Source organism: Egretta garzetta, unplaced genomic scaffold (assembly GCF_000687185.1).
Source record: "Egretta garzetta isolate BGI_Z169 unplaced genomic scaffold, ASM68718v1 scaffold56, whole genome shotgun sequence".
Taxonomy (NCBI): Eukaryota; Metazoa; Chordata; class Aves; order Pelecaniformes; family Ardeidae; genus Egretta; species Egretta garzetta.
In genome coordinates, this window is record NW_009260182.1 from 2,158,166 (window position 1) to 2,174,619 (window position 16,454).

General features: G+C 38.3%; 1 protein-coding gene across 2 annotated transcripts in view; it reads right to left on the reverse strand.

Moving 5' to 3' along the window:
* Nucleotides 1-262: 262 nt before the first annotated feature.
* The window catches only part of ANXA11 (annexin A11), a 28,779-nt gene continuing 12,587 nt past the window's right edge, over nucleotides 263-16,454 (reverse strand). Inside the window, exons 1-15 of one of the 2 annotated variants that reach the window (XM_009641956.2) lie at nucleotides 14,958-15,105; nucleotides 14,404-14,464; nucleotides 13,106-13,218; nucleotides 11,423-11,719; nucleotides 10,806-10,893; nucleotides 10,319-10,413; nucleotides 9,768-9,881; nucleotides 8,530-8,620; nucleotides 8,337-8,416; nucleotides 8,089-8,145; nucleotides 7,152-7,245; nucleotides 6,296-6,391; nucleotides 3,618-3,676; nucleotides 2,886-3,008; nucleotides 263-995 (exon numbers count right to left, since the gene is read on the reverse strand). In XM_009641956.2, coding sequence (XP_009640251.2) covers nucleotides 936-995; nucleotides 2,886-3,008; nucleotides 3,618-3,676; nucleotides 6,296-6,391; nucleotides 7,152-7,245; nucleotides 8,089-8,145; nucleotides 8,337-8,416; nucleotides 8,530-8,620; nucleotides 9,768-9,881; nucleotides 10,319-10,413; nucleotides 10,806-10,893; nucleotides 11,423-11,719; nucleotides 13,106-13,218; nucleotides 14,404-14,464; nucleotides 14,958-14,975 — 1,446 coding nt within the window. In that variant the 5' untranslated portion in view covers nucleotides 14,976-15,105 and the 3' untranslated portion in view covers nucleotides 263-935. Of the gene's footprint in view, nucleotides 996-2,885; nucleotides 3,009-3,617; nucleotides 3,677-6,295; nucleotides 6,392-7,151; nucleotides 7,246-8,088; nucleotides 8,146-8,336; nucleotides 8,417-8,529; nucleotides 8,621-9,767; nucleotides 9,882-10,318; nucleotides 10,414-10,805; nucleotides 10,894-11,422; nucleotides 11,720-13,105; nucleotides 13,219-14,403; nucleotides 14,465-14,957; nucleotides 15,106-16,454 lie in introns of those variants that run through there. The other variant, XM_035897298.1, reaches the window with a different exon arrangement.

Consider the following 16,454-nt stretch of genomic DNA (forward strand, 5'->3'; position numbering starts at 1 on the left):
TAAAAATTCAGAGTTCCAAGAGTCAGAGAAATTACAGCATGCAAAATGAAAATACTGAGCAATAACTACAGATTACATATATCATGTACAGACAATTGCTCATCAACCGCACACAAGTCCCAAACTCTTGCCAACACAACAATTTCTGAATAATTCTGTGGATTCAAGCAGAGAACTTCTATGGAAAAACTAAGTTACATAAACTGAATCATCACTCACATGTAAATCAACACGAACACCAAAAAGCACAGTCTGCAAAGAGTTAGAAGATAGACAGCTTTAATTTCATAATCTCTTCTTACATACATATATTTAAGGCACAATCCAAAACCTTAAAACATGGACCATAGAATCTTTACTACTGTCAACATTACTACTGCCTTGGGACAGTTGCCCTAGTGAGAATGAAATGTGGAACGCATCTTCCTTAAAAACAATCAAGGAAAGCAAACAGAACTTGACAAAACTTCTTTAAAACAGTCTGAATCGGACACAAAAACTCAAGGCTGTTCTCGCCACCTATCAGCGAGTAGGTTAGCATGAATTCAACTCTGCATACAATATATATAAAACTTGCATTAAAATGGCACGTAATGTTTACACAAAATAAAACCTCAAATCATACAACTGTGATTTTGTTCCATAAAACAAACATACCTCAGCATAATATAAGCAGAAAAGAAATAATGACCTGTCATTCATGGATTGCCGAGAGTACTACACAGAATCCTGAGCAGATGGCACATAAGCTTGATATTTGTATTTTTTTGGCATACCTACTTTTTTTTTTAACTGAAGATATATGCAATATTAGCTTTTAAAATGTAATTGCTTTGTGAGAAACAGGTCATTACATATTTACTTTTGGAGAAAAAAGATGCTTTTAAGTAAAAACATGAAAAAGCAACTTTTTTAAGAAAAGCTCAATGCTCCATTTAGTCATTTCCACCACATAGCTTGAGTAGGATTTTCCGGTAGTCTCCTGAAGTATCACCCTGGAAAGAAACCCAGAAAAAGAAAAGTTGAAGGCTTGTGCCTTGAAATAGAGGAAAAAGAAGCGTAAGCATCCTAAACACGATTTTAATGACCAAAAGAGATGAAGCCCAGGCTGAAAGAAAGCAGGTGTTAGTCTCTTAAAAAACCCCAAAACTACCCAACAAAAAAAACCCAGAAAAAATTAAAAAGCTTGCTAATCAGAAATCTCTCTAATACAAGCACACAGTAGAATCTGCTTCTTCCGTAACTGGAACCAAAAGTTTCCACAGAGAATATATTTCTTTAGCAAACTGAATTTGGTATACATGTTCAACTACGTACCTGGGAATAGTTCAATAAAAAAAATCTCACTGAATCTCACTGAAAAGCTGTCTTCCGGCAAAAGTTATGAAAATATGGAAAAATTAATACACAAATCCTTTTCCTTGCAGTCAATGTGGGTATTTTTCCACGGGCAGCAAGTGAAAATTTACTCTTTACTATGTTTAAGCATTAAAACCAATTCCCTGATACCAAGAGATCTAAGGGGGTTTTTTCCACAATGAGAGAACATCTCTTCCATGTTGTGGGCAGCGGAAGTCAGTATGGATGCACACACAAACATGCCATTAATCACAAAAGGCCCTGCTAGCTGAGTTTTGCCTGGTGCTCTTATGAGTAAAAAGTGTTCCCTGGGAGCTGCTCATTAATTAGTTTTGGCTGATGAAGCTTGCCAATCCTTTTCACAGATCAGTTTCAGCTAGCGCATTTATCTCATCCTTCATCTTCAGGTATGACTGAAAGCTGTTTTGTCCAGATCAAAGTTATTACAATAGTGACAAAGAGACACTTCAAAGGATAAAGCAGAGTTTACATACACATAACTGTGCATATGCATGCCCCATATTTATTGAAATCAAGTTTAGAATAGGTTCAGCCCATTAAATGGATATGGCCTGTTCCTGTTTCTAAACAGTAAAATTATTTTAATGCCAGATCAAAACAGAAGGGGGGGCAGGATACAGCTTTTCCACCAATGTCTCACTGTTTTTTGCTCACACATTGGTGGTTACAGGGCATGTAACTACTGTAGTAGAAGCACATCTTCACTCCAGAGTTACACACTTGGAAAAAGCTTCTGCTAGGTGATCCTCCATGGTGCACGGGCAGAAAGACCATATAGTTGCTGGTGGAAGACTCACATCAAGACTTTTTGGCGTATGCTATCCTTCACTAACTTTGCAGGATTCCTTCCAAACACCACCAAGTTGCAGCTGCTCAGTGTCAACAGCAGAGGGAATAAATAAGGGCTTAACAGATTCGGCACCTTCATTACAAGGTAAATGAAAGTGGCACCACTCACTCTCTGCCAGCTCTTACTACCCTCCGCATTAGCTAGGCATCCTCTTTACTGTTGCTACAGCTGTTGACAGCAGTAGTAAGGTGGATCAACCGCTAAAGAATCCGAAGTTTAGTCCACTTCCAAAATCTGGTACTTTCAAGAGAAAGAGGAGGCAATATTTTAAAAGCATATTAGGAGCTTTACCCTCTTTCAACACACGCATGAGGTAGAGCACCATAATTACCCAGCTGGAGGACTAAGTGGCTTCTACAAGATCACATACAGAGATTGGGAGAGAGACCAGACTTAAAACCAGGTCTCAAGCCCCTCTGGACCAATTTCCCTTTCTTGTCTGTCAGCTTTCTTCTCATCTCTAGCTCACCTAGCCCCCGCATGAAAGCAAGTGCTGCCTGTTCCCCGGCACTCCCAGCCTCCACCCTCCCGACAAATTCAGCAAACCAAACACTGAGCTACACTCAGTGCAGTCAACAGCTATCCAGTGTAAGGATCCATGTTTTACTAGCAGAAAGGATGTCACAGCAGGAAGATAAAAATCTCCAAGTCTTACAGTAATATCTGTGTAGAGGGATCTGCCATACATCCGCTTGTATTCTGCACGTATGTCCAGCAGGTCGACCTCGCTGCGTGACACCATGATTCGAATCAGAGTTCTGTCTTTCGTTCCCGCTCCCTGAAACAAACAAACAAAACAACAGCGTAACACATTAATAATGTGTGGAAGTGCTGGATGATACAGCACTAGTAAAAAAAAAATAAAATAAATCATCACCCCACAAACGGACATTTACTAACATAACCTCATTGACTTCAATAAGCTTAAATAGAATTTGGCCTATCATGCTTTAATAAATTAAATTTACTGGTAGGACATTAACAGTCATTTCTCTGCACAGGAACAGTTAGGAAAAAAAAAAAAGAGGGGATTGCCAGAGGGACAGGGCGTCAGGAAAGTCTGGCAAATTTAATGGCCTATTTGTTGCAGCTAGACCTCCCTACTTAAAAGGTATCCATTTCAGTGAGTCTTAAGCATATTTGTGTTTTCCCAAGTGAAAAATTCCTTTGTTTAAGGTATGGTTGTATGCATCTCTTTGTTAAGTGGATCAAATTAGCTAGATTCTTCCAGTTTTTCATAATAATGACTGCATCTTGTTAGTCATCTGCCCATTGAAAAATGTAATACCTTCAGCTGAAAAATTCATTCCAATGAGCTGTACAAGCATTTAAAAAACAAACAAACAAACTATACTATAAATTTATGTATCTTGTCACAGGCACCTACCTTCATAGCGTTATGTAATCTCTCTGCAAAAAAAGCTGGCGTGTTCTTGAGGCACTTAACTGCAAAAAGAAACAGTATTACAGAAATCAGGTATTCCTCCTCAATCAGAGATCACAGCCATTTTTTGAGTTTACCCTAGATAGTTACATGCTTTAATTTTACATAAACATACACTCGATACAATGCAGCTTCCACTCCTTCAGTTAGCCACTGAAATGGTTTTTGATTTAAAATAGTAGCAGCAATAAAGTTAAATAACCTACTACACTCCATGGCTCAAAGCAAACTTTTCCATCTCTAGAAACCATCTAGCATGAAGCAGCCATAATGAATCTTTAAAGTCTAATGACCAGATTCTTGCTAATGAAGGGAAAAGAGGGGATGGGGAGGGGGCAGAAGGCTTGAAGGAACACATAGTGGTGCTCCTGGCTTTTTCCTAATTTAAGAAGTTTTAGGCCATGCATCTGCAAGGTACAACAAATTCAAATTCTGCCCTAATACAAGTTGGGAAGCCGCCTATGACAGAAACCCCACCCTTATTTTGAAGTTAGTTACACTTTTTTTTTTTTTAGCCGCAAAGTTCACCAGGAGTCCTAAAAAATTCTGGACACGCTTAATTAGTAATGACTGGATTTTATATTTAATTAGCACATTAGAACTCTGAAAGAACAAAATCTACATCAAATTACTGTCATGTTAATCAGGGTAAGGAAACAATCCTCCACCACTCAGCGGAATTAAAATCTATATATTTATCCTATGTTGGTTAAGAGTAAACAATCATGCAATCTGTGGCAAACTACAGGGAAAACAAACACACCTGACTTATATTTTATAGTACAAAAAGGTATCAAAAGCAATCACATAAAATCAATACAGAACAAAAGGGGTAAACCTAAATATGTATTTCACAGCAACACACATTCTGTATAGGAAAAACGACTTTTCTGAATAGGAAAATGGAGATGAGAAATAGCAGTTCACCACACACAATTATCGATGATACGTATAATACAATTCAAAAATGAACGACAAATGAAATGCATGTTTCTTTATCACTGTAGTTAGCTAAAACAACACACTTGCACTGTAAGAAGTTTGAAGATGTTACTGTAAGTTACCAGTTGTACAATCCAGAAAGCTTTAAAGAAAGCAAAATTAAATATTTTCAATTAGAAAACCTTTTTTTCCTGAATATATGGTTCACAGAACAAATGATGCTAAAATCATTGACTGATACGGACACGTGTATATATACATATATATACATATAAATAAAAGAACCAAATCAAACCAAAATCTATTCAATAAAGGAGTTATTCAGTGAATATTAAAGACAATTCTTGCTCAAAAGGCCATCGACTTGTTTGCAAGCTACAGTCCCAATCTGTTATCTACACGGAGACCTGCCAAGTGACTGCAAAGCTCCGTGAAGTCAAAGGACTTCCAAACTCTGACAGTACAGTTTCTTTACTGAAGCAATCTTCTTTTACAAACACTGGGAAATATTTCTTTTCCCCAAGTTTGGTTTTCTAACAATACTTTTTGAGGTGACAAATTCTGAATCCTGGAAAAAAGTCTGCAAATGTATCGCACCAACAGAGCTGGACCCAGTCCAGGTAATTAAAAGGCCACTGTAGTGACAGCTTGGCCAAGCAGAGTAAGAACAATAGTTACACAGTTCAGATATGCACAAGATAGGAGTGAAAAAAATGTGACTTTTAAAATTGATTTCCATTTAGCAAGATTTTGTTTGAAACATCCATGAAAAAAATCTGTTGCAGTTGAGCCAAATGTCCTCTCCCATCACTTGTTTCCAAGTGATGCAAAGTACATTTTCGCTATTTATTTCAGTAGTTTTTTTGGATTTGGGGATTTTTTTTGTTATATCACTTTTCTAGTCACTACCATATTCAAAACCAAAGAACACTTTTAAAGCGGCAGCTCTAGATACCACAGTAAATTCACAGTAATAAACAGAAAAAGAAATGGGGATGTAAAGAAGCAGTCTTGTCTGAGAGACGAAAGACAAAAGATGAGAGAGAGAAAGAGGTCCACAATTTTATCTAGAATAAAACATTCCAGATAAAACTACTGCACAACAACTTGAGGCCTTGTCCCAACCTCATGGAAACGAATGACTACCTCCCAAGGGACAGTAGTAGACGAGATAAGAGTCTTTGCTCTTCAGAAGTACTGGAGGCACTTAAAAACAAAGATTTAACCAAGCTGTAACCACAGGAAATGTAGAAAAAAATAATCCCTTTGCAATCAAATTTAAGGTTTTTTTCTACTAAAAAGAGGTAGAGGTAACTAATTAGAGGGTTAATGCCTCTATTTTGCTCAATTTCCAAAGCTGTCCCAAATATTCCATTCTCAGCTGGTACAAGTTCTTATCACTTCTTAAAACAATGCCAAGTACAGTTAATAATTCTCTCCCCACTTTAACATGTGAAATTTAAATTCTGCAGCTGCCTGAAGCAAAAGCTTCATCTGTCATTCTGAGGTGAATTAAGTGCCCTCCTTTACTAACCACAAGTGAATTCACAGAAAGCTCAACGTAAAAAGCAGAAAATGGGAATTATTACTAAGAACATCCTTAGCTGGAGTCACAGATGCCACCATTTCAGCCAGCTGTAGTGGAATACCAGGAATGAACCTGCTAACACGACACATACCTACTGCCAGCATGCCCTTTTCCAGGTCTCCAGACATTTCACGACATATGCTTTTTTCAATGTCCCGGTTACACATCCTCTGGTACTCGCTGAAGACTGGTAATGGAAGAGAAAGATTTCAAGGAGTCAGTCTCACAAAAGGAGGTGGCACTGGCGCATGCTGGATGGCTTCACCCCAATCACACTTCTCAACTTGATACTACAGTATAGTCACACAAGTTCTAACGTCCCGAAGACTAATACTATGTTATCAACCATACTGTTCCATTTACATGTCACCATGCTCCTTCTAGCTTGTCTAGTTCTGTCCTTATTTTTAAAGGGCTAGGCCAAGAAACTACTGTAAGGGAAATACTGAAAATTCTTCTAGGAAAGCTTTGGGTGTCAATAAAATTAAGAAGAAAACATTCAGGTTCTCACACACACCCATCCCTTTCCTGTCCATAGAAGTGCTGCAACATGTAGCACATTTCAAAAGTTCTACATAGTTACTAAAACAGTTCCACCACTACAGACTGATGTAACACCTGATCACTGGGAAGTAAAAGGGGAAGGACTGCAAGTGTCTTGCACACACAAGCATGCAAAATTGAAACAATTCTAGTTTTCCCAATTCTTTTATCAAATAAACATTTGAACAAGTATGACCTCTACCTGCTCTGATATATAAGAAAGTTGATCATAATGTGCAGCTCTTGTGTACCCTTCCCCTCAGCAGAATTCACCCTGCTTTTCAGTGAGGTATCATTACACTCATTTTACAGACGGGGGAAATTCAGGCACAGAGCGGTGTTGTACATTTTTATCATTACATACAACAGAATCAAGTTCCTGTTTATGTAGAGGACACCATTACCTGCTCTGAGGTGGGTCCTGCTTCTGGCACACAGAATGGCATTGAATTTGGATTCGTCAGTTCCTAGACGGTTCTCTCCAGCTGCATATAGCTCCTAATCACAGAAGGGAATTCACACTTCATTACTCAGAAAAGCAGTCAGGCTGAAAAGCTGAGTTACAGATCTGCTTCCTTGCAGCCTCTCCTCCTTTTATACTTATTTCTTAGCCTATGTACTGCTGGAAAACAGGAGCAAGCGATAAATAGCAACTAGTTTTAACCTTCCTACAATATGCTGTGCTTGCAGTCTTCCTAGCTTACTGATGCTAAGTGCTCAAACACAAGAGCTCCAGATTACTAAATTGTTTAAAAAGTACCTGAAAACTGTTCTTCCTAACAGGGCTCTACGTCTAGCTTTTTTTCAGTGCTTCTAGGTATGCTCTGGGGTGGTTTTGTCTTTTGGCAAAGGCATACTATGTAGAAAACTAATTATATTACTATTTACATGACAGCCATAAACGGAAATAATCCTCTTTGCTATATGGTAAAATGGAACACACAAAAAAAAGTAACGGGGCAAGAGTTACTAGGTCCAGCTGCCTTATTTGCTGCAAAACCCCAGAGTTCCTTAAATAACAGGCAAAGGCTTATGCAGGTATTGAATAGATTAAACTTTAATCCACACACACATCACCTCAAATCTCTTTGGACTATGCCCTTAGCAAGCATCACAACGGAGTCACAAAACACCTGGAAAAGCCAGGGAAGCCGACAGAATGAGAGAGAGAAAAAACCCCTCTGGACTCTATTCCCAAGAGCTTCACCTCTGTAATGGAACTGCAAGGCTCTAAACACTGTCAGGGCTTTTGATATCACTTCCAGAGTAAGCAGAAACCACAGTCAAATTTCAGTGCATTGAGTTGTCTATACTTAGAAATGAGGAAGAATTTCTACTGACCTGCACATCTTTTTGGACAAGAGACATGTCAACAGCTGTACTTTCATCTCTGTTTCCCTGAAAGAATTTGAAGATACAAAAGTGTTACTGGTGGGGTTTTTTTTGGGGTGGTGGTGGTTGTTTTTTTGGTTTTGGGTTTTTGCGTTTTTTGGGTTTCTTTGGTTTTTGTTTTTTTTTTTTTTTTAAAAGAATACCCTACACACACACACACACAAACCCCAAACTCCAAAATCCCAGCATGCAAGTACCTGAGAAAGTGAAATTAAAAGCCTCTGAAAGTGTCCAGATGTGTCACTTTTTATTGCTTCCTCCAGAGTTTTCTTAAATTCTGAAAGAGACACACAGTCATGAATCAGCGTACACCCTTGCTCATTTCCTAAATTCATGTTGTCAGTCAATGATTAAGGAAGAAAATTTTGATGGAACTGTAACAAATCTAACCTGCTTTATAAACCCGGTTGAGTTCCCGAATATGCTCATTACTGCGAGAAGCTAAGATTTCAATCAGACAATTTTCATCTGTGCCAACGCCCTAAAAAAAGCATAAGGAGAAAACACACTCTTCAGATTTTCATCTTACTTCTACAACTTAGTATAAAAGAAATGTAATAAAATTATACAACAAAATACAATTCAGAATATAATCTTGTTATAGAAGTCAAAGCAAATAGTTTAAATGCTACTTATAACATGTTTCCAAAACACACATATGTACTGAAGATACAAATTGAACAGTTAATTAAAATATCTATGAACACAACATTTCGTTTTAAAGTGTCACCCTTCACACCAGATTTTAGGCATTTTAAGAATAAATTTTTTCTACCATTACAGATAAATTTGTTAATTCTAATAGGTAACTTTCACTAAGTAATAGATAGCAGTTGCAATTACAATACAGCTAATATTATTTCATCCTCCTAGCTGCTTTAAAATTGTGGCCAAATAACATGTAAATATACGTACTGGCTCAGTAACAGAAATATTTATTTCACCTTCTTTTAAACATTGTCTTGACATACAAATGTTTGATCTGTTTTTATTTTAAAAACCTAAATGTTTATAAAATAGTCTGCTTTAAAGAGAAAGTACACAATACTTCCATAATATTTTAGAAAAGGTTCATCATGAGCTAGGAAAATACACTTTTGAGGTAGGGGAAAAGACAATAAGAAGGTACACCCTGACTAAAATATTTATGAACCTAGTTTTCTGAACTGTTCTTAAGCACTGAGTGTAGATCACTGGAAACTTTAAGGTGAGTGGTTTTATCACCAGTTTCATCACAGCTGAAAGCAAAAACCCAGAAACAAAGGCACCCCATGCAGTGACTGGCTTAGAAGACAGCCACCTCAGTGGCTTACTCAAGACTATGTAATAAATGAACTGCAGAGACTGTTAGAATGCAGTTTCTGCCTTTTTTAATGTATTTATTTATTAACATATTTTTGTTACAACACAAACCTATTAAATAGTCATTATCCTTAACCTATGGGAATAACATTTCTCAATTTTACTACCATATACCTCCAAGAAATAGGGTACAGATCAGACAAACAGTGGGTTGAATATCTGGACAGAGAAGAGGGAATGCAAGTTCAAGCTTCTGAATGACTACCAAAAATTTTATCAGCTCAAATATTTCCTCTATCTTATAAATTTGTATCTCCTACACAAACCTTTATAGCTTCCTTGATTTCATAAGCATCAAACATGACAGGTGTCTTCATCATTGCTAAGATTGTCCTCTCAAAGTTACCTGATAGCTCAGACTTGAGATCCTTGATCAAATCCTAATGAGAAGTAAAAACAAGGAAAAAATGCATAAAGACCAAGATTGACAAACATAAGCACCAAAATTATGGAGTTTAATTAAAATTCTTTATGCGTCAGTAATATATCTTCAGACTAAAGCTATTCCACTTAACACTAAAACCAGCATAACGTAATATGTACATCTAGGTAATTAAGGTCCAATTAAATAGACTGCACAGACCAAAGAGTCAAAGTAACCATTTAGCAGAGAAATTGCTTTATATGTTTCACTTGAAACACTGCGTGAAAAAGTCACGAGCGGGTAAAAGCAGAACCCTAAACAGGCTATGACTTGTAAACCATCTTCCCCTTAAGCAACTTCCAATCTTTTTTTCCAAACACTAAGTTCTCTGACTTCCAGTAAAGAAACGTAGGCTCTTATTTCTTCTTCCTTCCATTCTCATGATGTATTTACCTTTCCATAAGCTGTTTTGAAGGACAGGAGGATCTGCTGCCGTTGCTTGTTTGAACGACTTCCAAGACAATCAATAATGGCCTGCTCATCGGTTCCTGTACATGCACACAGACACCACAGAATGAGCATGCATGTTGTGTGAGCACTCAGCTTTCTGTTTCCATTTGGTCCTATCTCTTCTAAATCCAACCGAAGGACAGGTATGCCTTTAATTCATCTACAGTATCTGCTCTTGTGTACGACAGAACTTCAAGCTCTACTCCCAATAACAAACACAGTAAGAATAAAAAAAAAAAAAGCAAAACCAAATACCAAACTCATGACATTGTTTATGCCTACATGAACTTCCAATAATTCTTCTGATAAGCAAGGATAAACCCACGTGAACTAGCCCATTCAGTACACACAAAACAATGGAGAAAAATCAGTGCTAAATCAAAGCTGCAATTCTACATTTAACTGAAAGATAAATCCACAGACTGCTCACCGAAGCCCTTCATGGCCTTCCTTAAGACTTCTGCATCCTTCAGAGGGTCAAATCCCGGTGCATCAGTGATCGTGCCTCGGTTTCCATGCTAAAATCAGACCAAGTTGAGTTGCGTATTAGTGGTAATCAGTAAAAGACCATGGTTTACTACTTAGGAAAGATGATCACTGTTAGAATTTTCTGTTAAAAAAGTAACAGGGAGAAAACTCAGAAAAATTGCCCCTTAAACAATTTTTCCATTTCTATACTCAAATTATAAGAAAATGCAAGGTCAAGAATGTTCACTGATATTAAATCTGCTGTCCAATTAATTAAGGTTTGATGAAACTGCATATACAATTAGTAATACTTTGTTAAGTTAGGAAAGGCAGATTTCATTAAATTTGAATTCACGTCAAATCTTTCTTCTTGGATAATGTGAGAAACCAGCATTTGTTTCAAGTCGTATGAGCCTATACTGCTTGCACGTGGAAAGGATCCATCTCTCTCTTTAGTCAAACTTGTTTTCATTACTTTCTTTTCAATTTTAGGGTCAGTTTACACTTACATATACAAAGAAAACGTAGAGGAACATATACATGGTCACATCTCAAAACAAAAGCACCGAATGCTCTTACTGTTACAGGAGAGACCACGGGCCCTGTAGTTCCTGGGTAAGAGGGCATAGAAGGATTCACAGCTGGGCCTGGTGGATAATTTGGCATCGGCTGCTGCCCTGGGTAAGTTGCTGGTGGTTGTCCTGGGTAGCCCATAGGCTGCTGACCAGGTGGTGGTGTGGGCTGGCCAGGGGCATGTTGTCCTGATGGAGGTTGCCCAAAGCCACCTGGAGGGACTGGGGGATAACCCCCAGGGGTTGAAGGATACATGCCTTGTGGTACATTTGTCCCTCCAAAGGTCCCTGCCAGGTTGGATGCCTGCAATGACAGCCAATAAAGTAAGAGACAGGAAGGTGTACAAACAGTTGAGTTTCAATAACATGCTTAACACAGTACAACCCTCCTCCCCACCACCACAGACAGGTAGTTCTGCATCCACAAAAGAACTTTGTGATAATCATGTCTTACTAGCAAGCAAGATGGAAAAAAAAACCCTGTATTGAGTTGACTCTTGCTTTACTGTAATCATCAGCTGCCATTCATCACGAAGCAGAACTAACACATACCTGCCACTGCATCCAGCATTACACACCACTCACATGAAAAAGCATCAACAGCCACACATCTCTTATTCTAAAAACTTATGCCAATTAATCCCAGAAACACAAAACTATGCTTATCCCTTCTCTGTCCATGGGTGCCTTACATGATCACAGCATCATCTGAGTGCAGGGATTTACTATGAGCAATCTCTGGCTGTTTTATGATGCATTAGTAGTTTACGACTGCTAAGAGTTCCTGGACTACATTTGGAAAGAATCTACAGAGACTGCCACAAAGATACTCCACTCCACATGCAATATCATCTTCCCACATGACACACTGGACCCTCCTCTACAGACGAACCAGAAGAACTGATGTTTGATGATCGCAGTGTTCTCAGAAGCTAGTTGTTGTGGATATTGCTACATGCACCCTAGATAGGTTGTTGCTCATTTTGACTGCTGGCTGCCAAATCACTTCATTTAATCATTGCCTCAGAAAGGCATTTATAACGCAGATGTCTGCCTACAAACTGTGCATTCATTACACAGCATAACAGATTTCTGAAGACTGAGTTGTCAGAAGTGTCACTCACTTCTACTCTATACAAAAAAAAACCCAAAACCACACTACATTGGAAATGTTTGCATTTTCTTCCATCAGTGTAAAAGGTTTTTACTGCCATCTGCTAAACATCAGTGCTTGTAAGAGACAGTGGATCCCATATTCTTTTCAGGGATGAGTCATCGATACCTCAAACTGCACAGCCTTGTTCCTTATTCAGACTGGCCAAAATCCAGATAATAGGCAAAATCTGGACCATTTGCCAATGTGAATATATTAACAGTAGATACTCCATGTTAATAGTCTGTTCCCCTATTCCTCTGCACAGCAAAAGACAAATTATATTACTTTTATGTCCATAACTTTTGAAGTTAGGCTCTTAAATCAACATTTAACTAGTGGTCTGCTTTCCTAAAATAAGGAATTGCTTGGAGTAACCCTTTTCTTCAATAGGTGACTATTGAATGCTCAACACCTAAACAGACTGGGCATAAAGGCACAGAATTCAAGTGATAAACTTCTCAGTGGCAATACCAGAAACACATCTTTGCACTTAAGGAAGTCACAGTGAAATACATTAAATGAAAGCAAACTCACCATTCCAGCCATGTAGCTGGGATTGAATTGATTGGCATAGGCAGCCACGTTTTCTAGACCAATTGGAGGTGGATTTGAAGGTGGATAGGCAGCACCACCCCAAGGACTGCTACCTGAAATCAAACACAGATGTGCTGAAACAAGAAACACCTTTTAAAACTTATTCCTTACTACTTACATTTCTAATATAATATCTGTTCAGCACTAGCAGTTTGGGAGAAGGAAAATCAACTGAAGAGATGCAGGGTAGCACTGCAATTAGGATATAAAAAGAAACCTCACTGGATTTTTCTAAACACGTTAGTTGTCATTGAATCTATAAGTTCTCATTTAAAACAAGTCTAAACATATTTGAAGGTTAACCCTCAAGAGGTAATACTGTAAACACCATATTTTGAGAAGCTTCTCTTAAACTACAAAGTTGTCTGAGTATTCCAGTAGGAAGATATTATTAAGTCCTTTTAGGCTGCTAATTTGAGAGATGTCTACAGAGCACGACACAGTATATTCACAGCTATCCAAGTCACAAAAGTTGGCTGCACACAGCAGTACAGTCTTGTCTGCACACAGCAGTCTAACTAAGCCAGAACATTTCTGCTGAGAGATATGATTTATCCTCCCAGGCCAGTTTGGCTTCTCACTGTACACTGCTTCCCCTTCCCGAGTTAGCTTGCCTAACTCCACATTTCACCGTACCCATATGACTCCAGTCCTTTCTTTCTACCAACAATACTAACAACTGTAATGTTCCTTACCAACAACTAGAAAGTTCACCCTGATACCAAGCAGTAGTTATGCATTTAATCAGCTTTATATTATTTATATTATATATTATTTATATTATTATAATTTATATCCTTTCTAACAGCCCTCTCCCTCCCATCTGCCTAAGAAAGGTGAATGAGGGATACTGTCATAACTAAAGCCCTAATCTTTTGAGGGATATGGTTTTCAGTTGTGTGACTGATTTCTCCCTGTACTCATTTTTCTCACCAGCTGCCTTCAAGACTTAGTACTGACAGGGCACTGTTCCTTGATTTTGGTCAAATTACAGCCATCTCCTAGTGTGCTTCATTTGAGATGAATGAAAATGGACCTTATATAAGCACATGGTTGAGCATGTATACTATATAAATCAGAATCCTCAGCCAAGATAAAATGGCACTTAACAAGAGAGCACAGAAAGCTTCAGTGAGTCAAGAAAACCCTCCACAGTCTTGTTCTTCATCCGTGCCACCTTTCCACTCCAGACAGGACCACCACTGCCATTTAATGTTTACTTCATCTAAACAACTTACCTGGGGCTGCTGGTGGATATCCACCCGCTGGGGGATAGCCAGGGTAACTCATTGCAAAGATCTGAAAAGAACATGTGATACCGTTATTTTCTGTAATGCTTCACTAATTACACCACATAAAATTAACAGGCCACATATTTGCAGTAGCCAGTTACCAAAATTTATACATAAACTGCACAAGCCACATGGGCTTTTCCCAAGGAAGCCTCTTCCCATTTCCTTTCGCTGGACCAATGAACAGGTTCAGATATCTAAGCAGTTGTAGAGCCACTCCTCAGACTATTTTTCTTATTAATTTCCTTAACTACTTACTGCTCACTTTGTCTATTATGTCATTAAGGATGCATTACTTGGAAATGTTTACTTGACGGTGCTATTAAAGTATCCAGAAGTTTGCAACCTATACAGAACAGTCTTATTAATTAAGAGTAGACAAACAAGCCACGTCTTCAAGTGAGTAATTGTATGAGAAGCGTTAGAAGGCATTTAAATGCAAAAGTCTGCAAAAGTGCAAGGTCAGAGTAAGAAGCCGAAGGGATACACTTCAGGCTTACCGCATTGCCATAAAACATGAAGGGTTTACTGAAAGGACAAGATCACGAGAACAAATTGGATCTCTCAAAGTTGATAGTGCCTCTGTCAGCCCAGAAGTGCACAAAGTCATTAGCTGCCCAAAACAGAAGTGGAGGTCAAAAAGGAAGAACAGCTAAATGAAGGGCAAAAAAAAAAACCAAAACGTTTTTCCAGAATACAGAAAGCCTTATTTTAAACAGAACAACTATCAGGGAGAATGGTAAAAGTAACTGAAGGAGCTTGTTCTAGATGAAAACATCTTTTTCAAGGTTATTTTTAGGGACAATTCCCACTCTATTTTTGAACTGCTGTACGAACAACATCCCTTTCCTTTCTTTCCTCTCTTTCCCCTAAAGCACTGCCTTTTGTATTTGACTTGTTTTGCCCTGTTTTGGATTTCAGCAGTGGAGTTTTGGTTTGGGTTGGGGAGGGTGCTGGTTTTGTGGGATTGTTTTTGGTTTGCATAATCATGTTAACTTCCCTTTCTGGTTTGCATGGCTCTTTTGCATACTAATAGTGGAATGGAAAACACACATTTTTTTTTTTTTTGAAGGAAAATACAATTAGGAATGCATCAGATGCTTACAAGATGCTCTCCATAACATGGTAAATGTTTTTCCAATATTCCCTTCAGCCTCATTTCCAGTGAGATCTTTCCCTGCAGTGCTATCTAGGAGTTTTGGTATAATTTAAATAGCAAGGCTGCTACAGCTGAAAAGAGAACAAACTTTTGATTATACAAGCACTTCTCTACATGACTAAGCTCTATGTAATTTTTCATTTCATATGCAAACACAGGGAGTAAGAACTACAGCAGCAAATCCGGAGTACAGTTACTGTGCAATATACACAAGGGAGCAGAAACGCCACACACAGCAGTCATCAGGGAGATCAAGTTTATTTTTCCAGGCGTGCCCAACGTGTATTCTACGTTAAGATTTGGTTCCTATCTGTGTCCCTTTTTAATGCTATAAGCTAAATCTTGGAAAAAGGTCTCTCACTGTCATCCCTGCAGTTCAGCAAAATAATGGATTTTTACTTTTGAATATTCACTGATGCTAAATAAAGAGTATAAAGGTATGGCAGCAGCTGCGTGGAGCCATTTTCAATGCTCTAGAGAGACAATGTTCCAGCCTGAACATCTTCAAAATGCCACTGAACTTCACTGCAACTTTACAGAACTTGATAAAGCCATTAAGGTAGATGCAAATTCAGGTTACAAAACCCATCCAAAGAGCACTTGCAAGATATTGCTATCCCAAGGGAATCGTAACTGCTGGAGGCAATGCCTGCTGTTACCCATACAAGGACTGTTAAGACTCCAAGCTCATGAGGCAAAAAAAGCAAAAAATCAACATTTCTGGTTAAAGCTGAAAACAAAACACATATTCTCCTCCTCTGCTGGAAAAAGAGCAGGCAGCTTCCTCCCTCCTGGTGCTTCGCCATGCTCCCAACAGCCTGCACACAGGCGTGCTGGA